This window comes from Nothobranchius furzeri, chromosome 1 (assembly GCF_043380555.1).
Source record: "Nothobranchius furzeri strain GRZ-AD chromosome 1, NfurGRZ-RIMD1, whole genome shotgun sequence".
Taxonomy (NCBI): Eukaryota; Metazoa; Chordata; class Actinopteri; order Cyprinodontiformes; family Nothobranchiidae; genus Nothobranchius; species Nothobranchius furzeri.
In genome coordinates, this window is record NC_091741.1 from 100404270 (window position 1) to 100417747 (window position 13478).

Sequence of the window (13478 nt, forward strand, 5' to 3'; positions counted from 1 at the left end):
AGAATATTACTCACACAGGCTTGTAGAATACTGAGCCATAGAGGGTTGTGTCCATCTAGTGGTAAAATGTGGTACTGACACGAACATCAAGAGAACACAATGTGGGTTTCCTGTGCCAAAAACAAGTGTTGTGTAAACATGTGACTCATCATGCTTCTTCACCTCAACATGACGTGTTCTGCAGTTTTTTCCACACTTCTGTGCAGCTATAAGGCAGCTGGGTGCTGCTTGAACAAACTTGTAAAAAACTGGCTTGTTTCATTTATTTTATTTTATTTTATTTAACCAGGTGAGTGGATTGAGAACTCATTCTCATTTACAACGACGATCTGGCCAAGAGGCAGCAGCAACAGACACATGAGCTTAACAGCTAATTACACTTGTAATTTAACTTTAATGCTAATTAATATTCATTCATTTCATTCATTTATAGAGCACCTTCCATGACCTTTAGCAGAAGCCCAAGGTGCTAAACACAACAATAAACAGGCAATCGCATAAATAAAAACAATCAAAAATAAAAACAGAATATAAAACAGCATGAAAAACAGATGAGAACAATTGTTAAACAATTAAAATCAAGACAAAATTGCCTGGACATAATAATGGGCCTTCATACGTGACTTAAAAATTTGGAAGGAAGGCGCCAACCTAACAGTCAAAGGTAGACCGTTCCACAAAGTTGGAGCAAGGACCACAAATGCACAATCTCCCCTAGATTTGCATCTGGAACGAGGGGCCACCAGTGATTCCTGGTCACCAGAGTAAAGAGAGCAGGTGTGGACATGCCTTTGTAGCAGTGCTGATAAATAGGCAGGAGCAGTACCGTGAAGAGCCCTGAACACGAGCATCAGCACTTTAAATTTTGCTCTGTACTGCATAGGAAGCCAGTGGTGTTCCGCCAACATTGGTGCGATATAGACATGACGTCTTGTGCCTGTCAGAAAACTAGCAGCGGAGTTCTGAACCAGCTGTAGGTGAGCAATCTCACCCTAACTCAAATCGGCAAACAGTACATTGCAGTAGTCAGGTCTGGATAGGACGAATGCACTTAAACCAGATTGTAGGTGCTCCCTAGACAACAGCGGCTTGATCTTAGCCAAGCGTGTCAAATGAAAAAATCTGGTACGTACTACTGTGTTCATGTGTGCATCAAATTTTAGTGCTGAATCAATTTTTTACACTCAGACTGGTAACAACATTTTTCTCATAGTGTGCCAAAGGGCCAAGGTCCACAGTGGAGGCTGAGCCCACTGCCGTACCTGGACGGAGTACTATGACCTCGGTTTTTGTCGCTGTTCAGATGCAAGAAGCTGGATGCCATCCAGGAAACAACATCGTTTAAACAGTCCAGCAGAGGATAAACGGATCCGCTAGTCCCACGGAGAATAGGGAGATATAACTGTCAGTCATCAGCATATAGATGGAATCTCACACCATGTCGATGGAGTAAATTCCCCAAAGGTAGGAGGTATAATGCAAACACTAGAGGCAGTGGCGGTTCTACATCAAATTACTCCCCGGGCGAGGCCCCCTTTGAGCCCCCCCCCCCACCACCACCACCACCACACCACCCCACCTGCATGAACACACGCATGTTTTCTACAAACAGGAATGTTTTATTAGAACGACTATTGAACATTCATTTTTCTAAGTTGCACATATTTACATTAATTACTATGAAGTTGTCAGAATGTAAAGCACTATACATTATATACTGTATCAAAATATATAGAATCAAATATACAAAAACAAACAATAACTAAATATTAAGAATATATGAACATAATAGATAATAAATATTCTAAATTGCAAAAATATTTCACACGTAACAAACTAAAGATAATCACTACAGCACTGCACTTAGAATAGAAAACACAAACTAAAATTAAAACCTAACCTTGATGCAACGTCATCAATAATGTCATCATATGAAATCTGCTCCCCTACTGAGTGATTGATACTAATCAGAGCCAGGTGAGTGAGCCGCCCCTGAAACATAGGTGACCTCAGGTATGACTTGATCAAGTTTTGAAAGCTCCTCTCAGCTTGAGCCACAGTGACTGGCAGAGCAGTCCAAAAGTTGGGGTAGATCTCCAATAGATCTCATGATCCATAATATTTTAGAATTGCCTCTGAAATTGTAATTTAAACTGACATAAAAAACTGTAGACTACCAAAAATGCCAACTTTTACAGAACAAATCATGTAAAAAATAATCAGTGCAGCCATCTGCAATAAATAAACAGGATAGTTAGTGGTGACTGGGGTGTTTTCTTCTGCTTGTACAGTTGTTTTATTTATTATTATGTGAACATGATCAACATGTGTTTGTTGTTGTTCAGGCAGGCCACAGGCTGCAGTGAGCATTTAACAAATCCTAGTTTGAATCAGTAAAAAACCATTCAAGGAATTTTTTCAAACCATTTGAATATTCGTTTCAATATTTCAGCCCTATTAGCTCTGTTAGCAATTAGTTGACCACATTTAACCGTTAAAATCCCAGTTAACTGGTTCAAAAAATTGAAAACATGCATCATGAGAGCTACATACCTTTATCTTTTTGCTCGTTTTTCTTTTTTTCCCCCTGAAAGGGGGCACCTGGTGGTTTTAGCCTTTTTATGTTCATCTCTTCTGTTTGGCTCCTGACTCAGTAAGTTTCCTTTAGTCAGGACTAAACTATGTAACCTTGATGTGGGGGTGACCACAAAATCGTTTTGTTTTTCCTTTTTTTATTCGGCCATTTCACACAATTCAGAGAAACCTGAAAGAATGATAGGCCTGTGTTTATGATATTATGAATGAAATATGGAAGAACGTTAAGATGTGATTGACTTTAGCCATGTTAATACAGTTGATTCAGCCCCTACCCGCTCATTTCATTTGGGAAAGACGCAGAGGTGAATTCCCCCGCCGCACCCCTCCCCTTCCTGTTCTTCATAGACACACGGTGCACGTGAACGTTCTCAGTCAGCAGGAGCGCCTGCAGCTGCAGGGGGCGCCAACTTGCTGTTTCCAATCCAGACACTGTCATATGACAGATAATAGAAAACCTCGGTGCGGCGCAGATTTCCTTTTTTTTTTTACTCCGCGCTTGTGCGCCCCTTTTGTGTCATGAAAAAATGCCGCCCCGGGCAACTGCCCTGTCTGCCCGTGCCTAAAACCGCTACTGACTAGAGGGGCAGAACAGATCCCTGCGGCACACCCCATTGCAGATCCACCCAGGGAAAAGATGCCTCATCCATCTTCACACAAAAACTCCTGCCCTGAAGGTATGATTGAAACCAATCCAGGGCTAGTCCCGAGATCCCCACCCAGCTCCACAGTCGGTCCAGAAGAATGTTGTGATCGACCGTATCAAAGGCCGCAGACAGATCTAACATTAACAGGACAACTGCATCACTTGCATCACTTGCCAAATAGGTGTCATTTAAGACCATAAGGAGAGCGGTCTCAGTACTGGGACCAGCCCTGAACCCTGACTGGTAAGTCCAGCAGATAGTTAACTCAGTTATCTCATAGACACAAATGCACCTTTATGTTCCAAAATGTGGATAATAAGGTAAAAAGATAAAGATAAACATGTTTAAGTACAAAAAATGATCTGAAAACCGACAGAAGCCACCAGTTGGTCTCCTGGCTTCTGTGGATCTCCATTGTAGGATCTGTAAGTTGAGTGCTTTAAGAGCTTAATATATTACCTCTACTTATGACAAATAAGCTGTGATACTCTATATAAATATAGAATATCAACCTGCTTGGTCTTTGGATGTTTAATCAGAAGATTCTAGGATTCTTGTTTATTCAGTGATTGTAAACACTTTGTTTTGATTCAAGGAAAGAGTCAGGTTTATAAAGGTAAGTATTTATTTTCCAAACAATTAAAACATGACAAGTTAACTAATATTTACTGTGAAGGATGAATCTAGATGGAGGAGATGTGGTATATGGTGCTGATAGGTAAATTTAGATTTATCGCATATTACCTTAAAGGACGACACACAGAGAGAGAGAGAGATTATTTGTAATGTCCATGAATCGTCATGCGAGAGCTGGGATGCAGAAACCCCCTCCATGGAGCTAATCAGGCCCCCTCTGCTCCTAGGGAAAGCCTTCAGCTCACTAGCTCTGCATCCCCAGCATCTCCACCAAATGTTAAGTAATTACATGTGGGGTAATATTTAATCTCCATAACCCTGGAACCTGAAATAAACACTCTTGACAACATGGAAGACATTTTACCCTGAGTCCCCAAAATAAATGGAGAGTTAACGCAGGGAAAAACCTCCTCCGAGGCTTTTCCCCCGTCACTCCCCTGTGCTCCCAGTTTGTCAGGGGCTTTATTCACAAAGGATGGAGGAGAAGGCGGGCCTTCACTATAGTAGCCTCCTGCTGCTGGGCAGTAGTCTTAATTTTGGCCCCCATACCGCGCCATATTCAGAGGCATGAAGAGTCCTGTAGAACGATAAGGAAAGCTTGAGGCCTTGAGGAGGGAACATGATTGTTGACAATACGTTATCATGTGTTCAGAGCTGCAGAGAGGCTCTGAACTCCAGCTGATGGGATGCAGGATCCGGCTGATTAAAGCAAACACATGCAGACTCCTGTCTCCATGTCGACCAGATATTGAAGGGCCAAACTGTACTTAAAACTGACCATTACTGGACATTACACCATCATCCTTCTTCATTTTCCAAATCTGGGAACTATTTATTACATCAGCACACACTTTTTGTACTTCTTTTGGTACAACCCCGCCCTCACAGCTTCAGCGAATGCATCTCTGACGCCACCCTGCTGCATCAGACGTGCATCATGAGTGCAGAACACTCCATGTATTTAACTGCCCCGATCTGCTTGGACAGCGTTGTCCTGCTAGTTGGTGGTAGGGGCCAGACCCTGCTCCTTTAGCTTTTTCACTGTTTCTGCGTCACCTCTCAGGTCCTTCTTGGTGCCCACCAGCAGGATGGGTACATTTGGACAGTGGTGAGACACCTCGGGTGCCACTTGTGTCTGACGTTGGCATAGGAGGAAGGACTGCCAATGGAGAAGCAGATTATGAAAATGTTGGTATCAGGATAGGCGAGAGCACGCGGACGTTCGTACCCATCATGACCCGCCGTGTCCCACAAGAGGAGGTTGACATCATGTCCATCCACATTTATTTGACCGTTGTAGTTGTCAAACGGAGCAGAATGATATTTCTCCTTGAAGACGTTGGTTCTGTAGGAGATGACAAGAAAGGTTTTACCCACTTCCTCGTCACCAACCAGCACACACTTAATGGTCTGTATCCTGCCAACAACCACTGAGACTACAGCACCTGAGAACACAATCATGATAATGACAATACGTGTACCTCTCACAAACATGCAAGTAAATTCATTCCTAATGTCGGACGTGCATCATGAGAACACGGGAAATCTCCCCATAACCTCGCTCTGTCCGACGTCTAAAACATCTGTATATGACCCAGTTATCTTCCAGTCTCTCTAAATTTCACTTGAGCCTATTAAAAAGCCCCAAACCTGAACATTATCTAACTTACCTCCTCTTGGGTTTGATGTAAAGGCACATCGGGGGCTGACGCGGTGCAAGATGGGACTTGTGATCTCTGCCCTAATCCAAGGGTTGTCCAATAACGGATGAATACACACAAAGGCATGTCTGGGTCTAGAGAGCATGGACTTCCTGCACTGTCCCCAGTGGATGGTGGCCCTGAGAATGGAAATTGTTATTTTCAAGCTAATTAAACAAAATCATGTCATGTTTCTATACGTACATCTTTCCTAACAGCATATCTTTGTAATGTGTTGCAGAAAAATGCAGCAAGGAGTTAATTGTTTTTCCTACTTTCTCTATTATTATTATTATTATTATTAATAATAATAATAATAATATTAATATTAATACTGCTGGTGGTTTGTCGGAGGGACCGGTGGCGCCAGTGCTCGGCAGCCTCGCCTTTGTCAGTGCGCCCCAGGGCAGCTGTGGCTACATCGTAGCTCATCACCATCAGTGTGTGAATGTGTGTGTGACTGGATGAATGATACACTGTAGTGTAAAGCTCTTTGGAGTCCTTACTCTGAGAGGCACTATACAAGTGCAGGTCATTTATTATTTATTTATTGTTGTTAATAATATTATTATTATTATTGTTGTTGTTGTTGTTGTTGCTGGTGTCCAGTTGCATTTGCATCTTACTATGTATGTTCTACCCATTAGATATTTTACTTGCATATCTGTTTGTAGCATTACAGGCTAACGGCTGTCCCCAGGGGAACGATGAGGATAAAACAGTGACTGAAAATGCACTGAACAGTCTTTCTGTTCTTGTCTGATTAATCCTGCTCAGAGCTGATGATGATGGCTGGTTATTATCTCATTATCATCACCGGGTCGACACACCACATCACACAGCTGTCAATTTAAAATTCACACTTTCCATCACACATGCATATTTTTATTCAGTGGAAGACAACTGGAAAAAGCTCACACATGGATTCCCAGACAGAAAGACCCAAACTGTCATCCTTTAGCTGTGCATCAAAGTGCTAACCACCTGTTCTGAACATCATAAAATCAGTTATTTCATGTTAAATAAAATATAATAAATCTGATGAGAATCTGCTTTACATAATGCAGAGATCAAGAACACTATAGTTTCCTACTGATGGCCATTGGATGCAACATGAATTTAACTGAAGATACAGATGGGAAGGCTGGATGATTTGTATTTGTTTTTGAATTTTCATTTTGTGTGAGTGGCTACACCTCTGCCTTTGAAGGTGATGGGCTGGAAACAGAAAGAGGACAGATTGTGGGATCCTGGTCTGCAGGGGTCAGGATTTACAGACAAAACTACTGAACCAGTGTGAGCAGCCAGAGGTCACTGATGCACATCAGGAGTTGCATGTTGTTGTTGAATTTTAACCTATTCTTATGAGAAAAGACCTCTCTGTGTAGGCTGCTGCCGATGGAAAATGGATAGATGGGAGGAAAAAGAAGACTCCATCTGCTGTTGAACTTACAATCAAGCAGGTATATATATATATATATATATATATATATATATATATATATATATATATATATTGGTCTCCATAAAGAATCAAATTTTAAAGCATTCCAAAATATAATGAAAAATACGTTTTTGTTGTGTTCGTTATTGTAAACTAGCATTCAAGTACAATTTGTTCCAGAAATCTCAATTTTCCTCAAAATCTAACAATGTGATTATAGTTCTTGGTATTGCATTTACATGTAAAAACTCCTAACATGGGGGCATAAAAACATTTACAGCGTAGCCTATTTTCTGGACTATAAGTCGCTCTGGAGTATAAACATGGACGTAATTTTGGGGGGGACAGGGGGGACATGTCCCCCCCACTTTCTCCAAAGTCAAGTTTTCAACCCTGCACTTTTTACCAATACTTTATATTAAATTGGCACTGGTTGAGCTCTAGGACCAAGCAGAAAACAACCATTTGTGTTGAAGCCTGTTTCCCATTAGAACATACTGTAAAGACCCCCCCCCCCCCCCACACACACACACACACACACACACACGTGTCCCCCCCACTTCTAAAGTGAAAATTACGTCCATGAGTATAAATCGCATTTTGGGGGGAAATTTTATTATTTTTCTTACAAATTTTGACACCAAGCGTTTCACATTGCAAGACAAGTACCGGTGTCAATAACAGAATAAACAACACGGCGCAGCAGCGCGCCACGGTCTCCAGCAGAGGATGGTGGTGTTTGAAACCCTCCCAGCGGGACAGGGGAGCTCATTCCTGGGTCGGATCCAGCCCGCAGCTGCGTGCCACGGTCTCCAGCAGGTGATGGCTGTGTGTTTTTAGTTTCCTGCGGGTCAGGGGAGCTCACTCCTGTGCTGGATCAGGTGCGTAATGGTGCGCCGCAGGCTCCAGCAGGTGATGGCTGTGTGTTTTTTATTCCCAGCGGGGCAGGGGAGCTCATTCCTGGTCCGGAGCCAGGCCCGCAGCAGCGTGGTTAGCCTACATAATTTGATATACATGTTGCTCCGGAGTATAAGTCGCAGGACCGGCCAGACTATGAAAAAAAGTGCAACGTATAGTCTGGAAAATACGGTAATTATAAGTTCCTGTAGTTACAAAATTCTTTTGGAAGCCTTGTGTTTATAAATTATACAATAAATCACAAAACAAAGAGAGAAAACAGTTCAGTCTAGTCATATATAAATGGACACCTGTGCTGATCTAAGCGTGTGTAATCCATCTGCTTTGGTTGTGTGTTGCAGATGTTCAGCCTCTTCTATCTCATTTAGAAAGGTCTGATTAGTCAAACCACAGCCGAGGCTTTCACAAGTCAGACTCAGCAGAGTTCATGTTTATCACCCATAAACACATGCATGACTCGACTTCCACAAGCTGTACACATTCAGTTGTCATCGTTGTGCAGCGTCTAGAGGCCGATCACAGAGGAAATGGGCTCTGAATGAATGCTGTTCCTGCTTGACTTCAGCTCATCTGTCAGAGCCACCGCCCATTAACGGTCAAGGAAATGCAAGCAGCAGCGTGCTGGATTGAAGGCCCCGTAATGGCTTGGATTTCTTGGTGTCTGCTTTGTTCAATGGGCTGTAGACCATTAGCTCCAAATGTACAAAAGCTAAAAAAAAAAAAGGTGAAAAATGTTAGTCATTCAGGTGCAGAGGGCTGTGTCCACCTAGTGCTCATGCATGGTAACTACAACAGCAGACTCAAAGATAATCCCACCCTGTAGTTTCCTGATAAAGCATGAACAGTGGCGCATCAGAGTGGCTGTGCATCTCTGACTCAGTATATTCCCTCTTCTGTAACTTCCTCATGGAGACAGTAATGTAGTGTTGGGTGTTCCCGAATGACAAGGCAACAAATCAAACAAAACTAAAACAGCTTGTTTGGGTTTAGGCACCATTTTATTTGGCATAATTTAAAATCATTTCACTGTTAGTTCATTTATACACATATGCTTTTTGTTATTTATAAAACAATTAGATTTCTACAGATCAAGTTCCCAGTGTAAAAGCATAGTACCACACACACGGTATCATACTGCTCCAGGACACAGGCTAAAGAGCCCACAGGTGTTTCTTCCACTTTTACTCAACTGACTGAAATAGGGACAAAAATAATACCTTACCACAGATGACTGTTTTACACATCGTGCATACATTCAACCTTTTTGCCACATCTTTTAGTTTTCAAAGCACATCAGGGGTCAAACATAACCCTGTGCTTATACTGTTCTTCATTTACTTCACACTTTGCCACAATTGAAGTTCATTTATTTACCACCTTACACAGGAAAGTACATCAAAAGTACACCAGGAGGGCTGCCATTATTGCTGGTCGGCGTTGCACTGAAATGTTAGAAAAATATTTTAGAAAAATATATAAACTTTTCAAAAGTGGCACCATGACACCAATGCAGCTCTGATAAGTTAACTTGCACTTTTGCTTTGCCCTCGATGCAACACGCAGAGCAGGGACGTAAACCACAATCTGTTAAGAGCTGTTAACCCCGTCTCTAATGCACACAGTTGCAGCGCAAGATGTCAGATTAGCACCCGTGTGTCACAAAAAAGGCTGCGGGGGAGTGTCGACTGACAGGAAGTGAGGCAGAAAGCGTCAATCTGAAATCTCGGAGCCTGAGCTTGTCACATAGTGCAGAATAACCTTTGGGTTGGAGCAGTTGTAAGGTCTTTGGTTTAGACAAGGCACCTGACCAAAGTAAAGGGCTCCTTCAATAATAAACTTGGGCTTACAGCTGTGGCGCTGCTGCTTCTATGGCAAAGTCACATTTAACCCAGCCAAACAACACAGGGACATAACCTGATGCAAACCAGCTAGAACATATTCTGGTAATATACACCACACTGAAATGATTATACAGTGGTATCTGTCTGCTGATCTTTCAACAATCATGTTAACTGACAAGGGAAGTGTTATGGAGTTCTAGTTCATCATAATTAACAATAGTAAATGTACAATTTACTGATCAAATAAACACGAGTTATTACAAAAATATATTCAACTTTGGCCATAACTGCATGTGGAAGTTAAAAACCTCACAGGATTAAGAAAAAAGTCATGTACAGAGTAAATTCACCATTAGACAAATAGTTTTCTGTGAAATTCTTAGGCATGTATAATAGCACTCGATGGGAGCCCTTCAGATGCAGACAGGCGAGCAGAGCAGAGCCGGTCTGACTAAATATGAATACATAGAGTCCTGAGGAATCCTGTACCAGTATGGTTAATTTGGCATTTACTCTTCTTTTACCAACAGGAGAAAGGCTTCGCTGCTCTTACAGAGTCCAGATTATTTTTTGAAGGCACACTGGCTCTTCCGTGAAGGGAAGCAAGAGCAGTGAAGGGAGTTGGAAGTGCCACCTGCCACACAACATACCAAACTTGGCACATACTATTGGGAAATCAATCTTTAATTTTTGCATTTGGTGAAGGGATGCTGGTATCTGTCCAGGAGTCGTAACGCCTCATGGACATCACTTGAAGTTTAAATCTTGTTCAACTTATGTTTGAATGTTTACTCCATCTTAAGAGGCAAGTAAAAAGATCTAGAAGGCATCTTGGCTCAAGACCCAATGAGATGCAATGTAGGTGAGAATATGAGGTAGTCATTAGTTCTCCACCTGCACAAACGCAGATCTCCTCTCTCCAGTCAATTGGGGAAGCTTTGTCGGTTTGTTTAGATGTTATGGCTTTTGGTAACCATGATCAGCATTATATAAGGCAAAGCGTAAAAGCTATAAATCAAGAACAGATGTAAAATTAAAATGTGTAAATATCAAAAGTTAAAAATGTAAGGAAATTTGAGGAGATGTGGTCTGTTGCCTTCATTCTGAGTCACTTTGGTGAATATGGCAACGCAGAGAGATCCTCCAGGAGATGAGTGAAAGGAGTAAACCAGGTGCTGAAAAGTGACAGGCAGAGCTGGAAGCAACCAGATATCATTTGCTGCTCAACCTTTAATTTGCATCTGTGGATCTCCATCATCCCCCTTCATAGTCCAAATCTGGGAACCATTCATTACAACAGCACACACTTCTTGTGATTCTTTTTTGTGACTGGATACAACACCGCCCTCACAGCTTCAGCGAACACATCTCTGACACCATCCTGCTGCAGCGCAGAACACTCCATGTATTTAACTGCCCCGATCTGCTTGGCCAGAGCGTTGCCCTGCTGGTTGGTGGTAGGGGCCAGACCCTGCTCCTTTAGCTTCTTCACTGTTTCTGCGTCGCCTCTCAGGTCCTTCTTGGTGCCCACCAGAAGGATGGGTACATTTGGACAGTGATGGGACACCTCAGGGTGCCACTTGTGTCTGACGTTGGCATGGGAGGAAGGACTTCCAATGGAGAAGCAGATTATGAAAACGTTGGTTTGAGGATAGGACAGGGTGCGCAGACGGTCATACTCCTCCTGGCCTGCTGTGTCCCACAGGTTTAGACTCACAGTGCGGCCATCCACACTCATTTGGGCACTGTAGTTGTCAAACACTGTGGGAATGTATTCTTCTGGGAAGGCATTGGTTGTATAGGAGATCAGCAGGCAGGTTTTTCCCACTGCCCCATCACCCACAACCACGCACTTAATGGTCTGCATCCTACCTACGACCACTCGGGCTGCAGCACCTGGCAGGAGAAAGAAAAACACCTGAATATAATACAATACCCTTTATTCTAGCAGACTAATACCAAGCCATTTTACTCTGAACACAGAAAAAATCGTGTTTCTAAAAAAAAGTCGATTAAATTGTTGGACTCATGGGTCTGAAACTTAAAACAGAAGTACCGATTTTAAACAAGTTAGCACCCAAGTTAGCCGTAGCTACCGTTAGCCCTTTGACGTAGCGTTATTTACCGTTACAGACGTAAGTAAGGTACAGCAGTTACGGTTCGGTAAATAAAAGCGGCAAAACAATAACAGCGACCAACGGCTAACACGTGAAGTCATAGTTAGACAGACTTTTTTTCTGTTGTTTATTATCTTTGGTTTTTCGCTAATAATACTAGGCGTTCCCCCAAGCTAAGGAACTAGCGCATTTGATACTAAACAGGCTAACTAGTTAGCAAACAAGCCAAGCAATTATTTGAAAACACCTCATAAAAAGTCGATATCTGGACCAGCAACTTCATAACAAGTAATCTAAAAAATATTATTTATCAAAATACACATCATACTGGCAGCATACAAGTATATTGTTGAGTAGTTAGTAACTTACCGCCACTTAGCTTTCGATCTTTTCTAGCCTGCTTTAGTCAATCACAGCCGCATCCGGGGAGTCGCCCTTTACGTAAATGCTGGCGTAAGCGTAAATGTGTGCTGGTAAATGTAGTTTTTTCCCCCACATTATCTTCCATCTTTATTTTTGACACTAGATGTCGGTGTTTAGCCTTTCTGGGAGTTTTTCCCTTAACTTTCTAAAACAAAGAGGATGTGAAAAACAAAATAAAGCGTATAAAATGATTCAGTTTCCCACACTTACGCTTAAAATGTAATCAGTTCTTTTCAGATCACTGTTGTTAAGTTTCCAAATCATATTTAGACAACTGAAATGCGTTGCTGAACTTTGCTCCAAAGACATGTCAACAGCTTCTCACATGTTTTTGAATACAAAAAATGTGAAAATATTCCAAAGTTTTCAGAATATTTAATGGATTTTGATGCAGCATGTTATCCATCACGCTATTGATTTATCAAAATAATATAAAAAATGTGTTTGCAGAATTATTATTATTAATCTCTGTGAACATTGTGCCGTTCTTCCAAAGGGAAAAAATTAAATCAACAAAACTAAATGAATATCAAGTAAAAATTAGCCTAGTAGTTAACCTAAAACTAAAATATAAGCATTAACACAACCGTGTTTGGTTTGATCACAAAAAAAAAGTCGGATCAAAATTAGATGGGCATCATAGTTTTTGTAACACGGTATTTCTTCTGCAACACGTGTAAGCTTTTTCAACAGTTTCATTCTTTTATATGAATGAAAAGAAATACCTTTTAAGTTATTTTGTTTTTACCTTCACTCAACCCTTAAAGCGGTTTGGTGCACATTTCAAGTGTACTTTTTTACATTTTCTCCTGAACAAGCAACATTTTAGTCACCTGCTATATGCTTATTGCATAAAGGTGTTCCCAGCATTGTTATCTCATCCTGTCTGCAATTATCTTTTAACCCCAGATTCACTTTTTCATGTTCAGGCATCTTATGATCTCACTCACCACTTGCTTTCAAATCAGTGCACAGATCTAACTTTAAAAACAGAAATGGCTTTAAACCCCTCCATCTTGTTGATGATGTCACCTTTATACACTACAGCAGGTTAAAAGGTCACCGCTGACCAACAGACTGAGACTCAAGAACACAAAGAGGCACCGGTTTATTGCCTTTCCCAAGAAGTTTTGGCGTCACTGCTGCCTTTAAAAAGG

General features: G+C 41.6%; 1 protein-coding gene and 1 pseudogene across 2 annotated transcripts; both read right to left on the minus strand.

Moving 5' to 3' along the window:
- Positions 1 to 4713: 4713 nt before the first annotated feature.
- LOC107385335 (rho-related GTP-binding protein RhoG-like) lies at positions 4714 to 6681 on the minus strand (annotated as a pseudogene).
- Positions 6682 to 8919: 2238 nt separating this feature from the next.
- Positions 8920 to 12813, minus strand: rhogd (ras homolog gene family, member Gd). 2 transcript variants are annotated; one of them, XM_015976064.3, is made up of 2 exons: positions 12268 to 12813; positions 8920 to 11677 (listed from the first exon to the last, which is right to left on the minus strand). In XM_015976064.3, the coding sequence occupies exon 2, from the start codon at positions 11646 to 11648 to the stop codon at positions 11073 to 11075; it is 576 nt and encodes a 191-aa protein (XP_015831550.1). In that variant the 5' UTR covers positions 11649 to 11677; positions 12268 to 12813; the 3' UTR covers positions 8920 to 11072. The 2 variants fall into 2 exon arrangements, with proteins under 2 accessions (XP_015831550.1, XP_054594930.1); XM_054738955.2 differs by lacking the exon at positions 12268 to 12813 and adding an exon at positions 12146 to 12225.
- Between the last annotated feature and the right edge of the window lie 665 nt (positions 12814 to 13478).

Bases quoted from the DNA above. Each gene is read 5' to 3' on its own strand.
- rhogd (XM_015976064.3), bottom strand. From the start codon at position 11,648: ATGCAGACCATTAAGTGCGTGGTTGTGGGTGATGGGGCAGTGGGAAAA.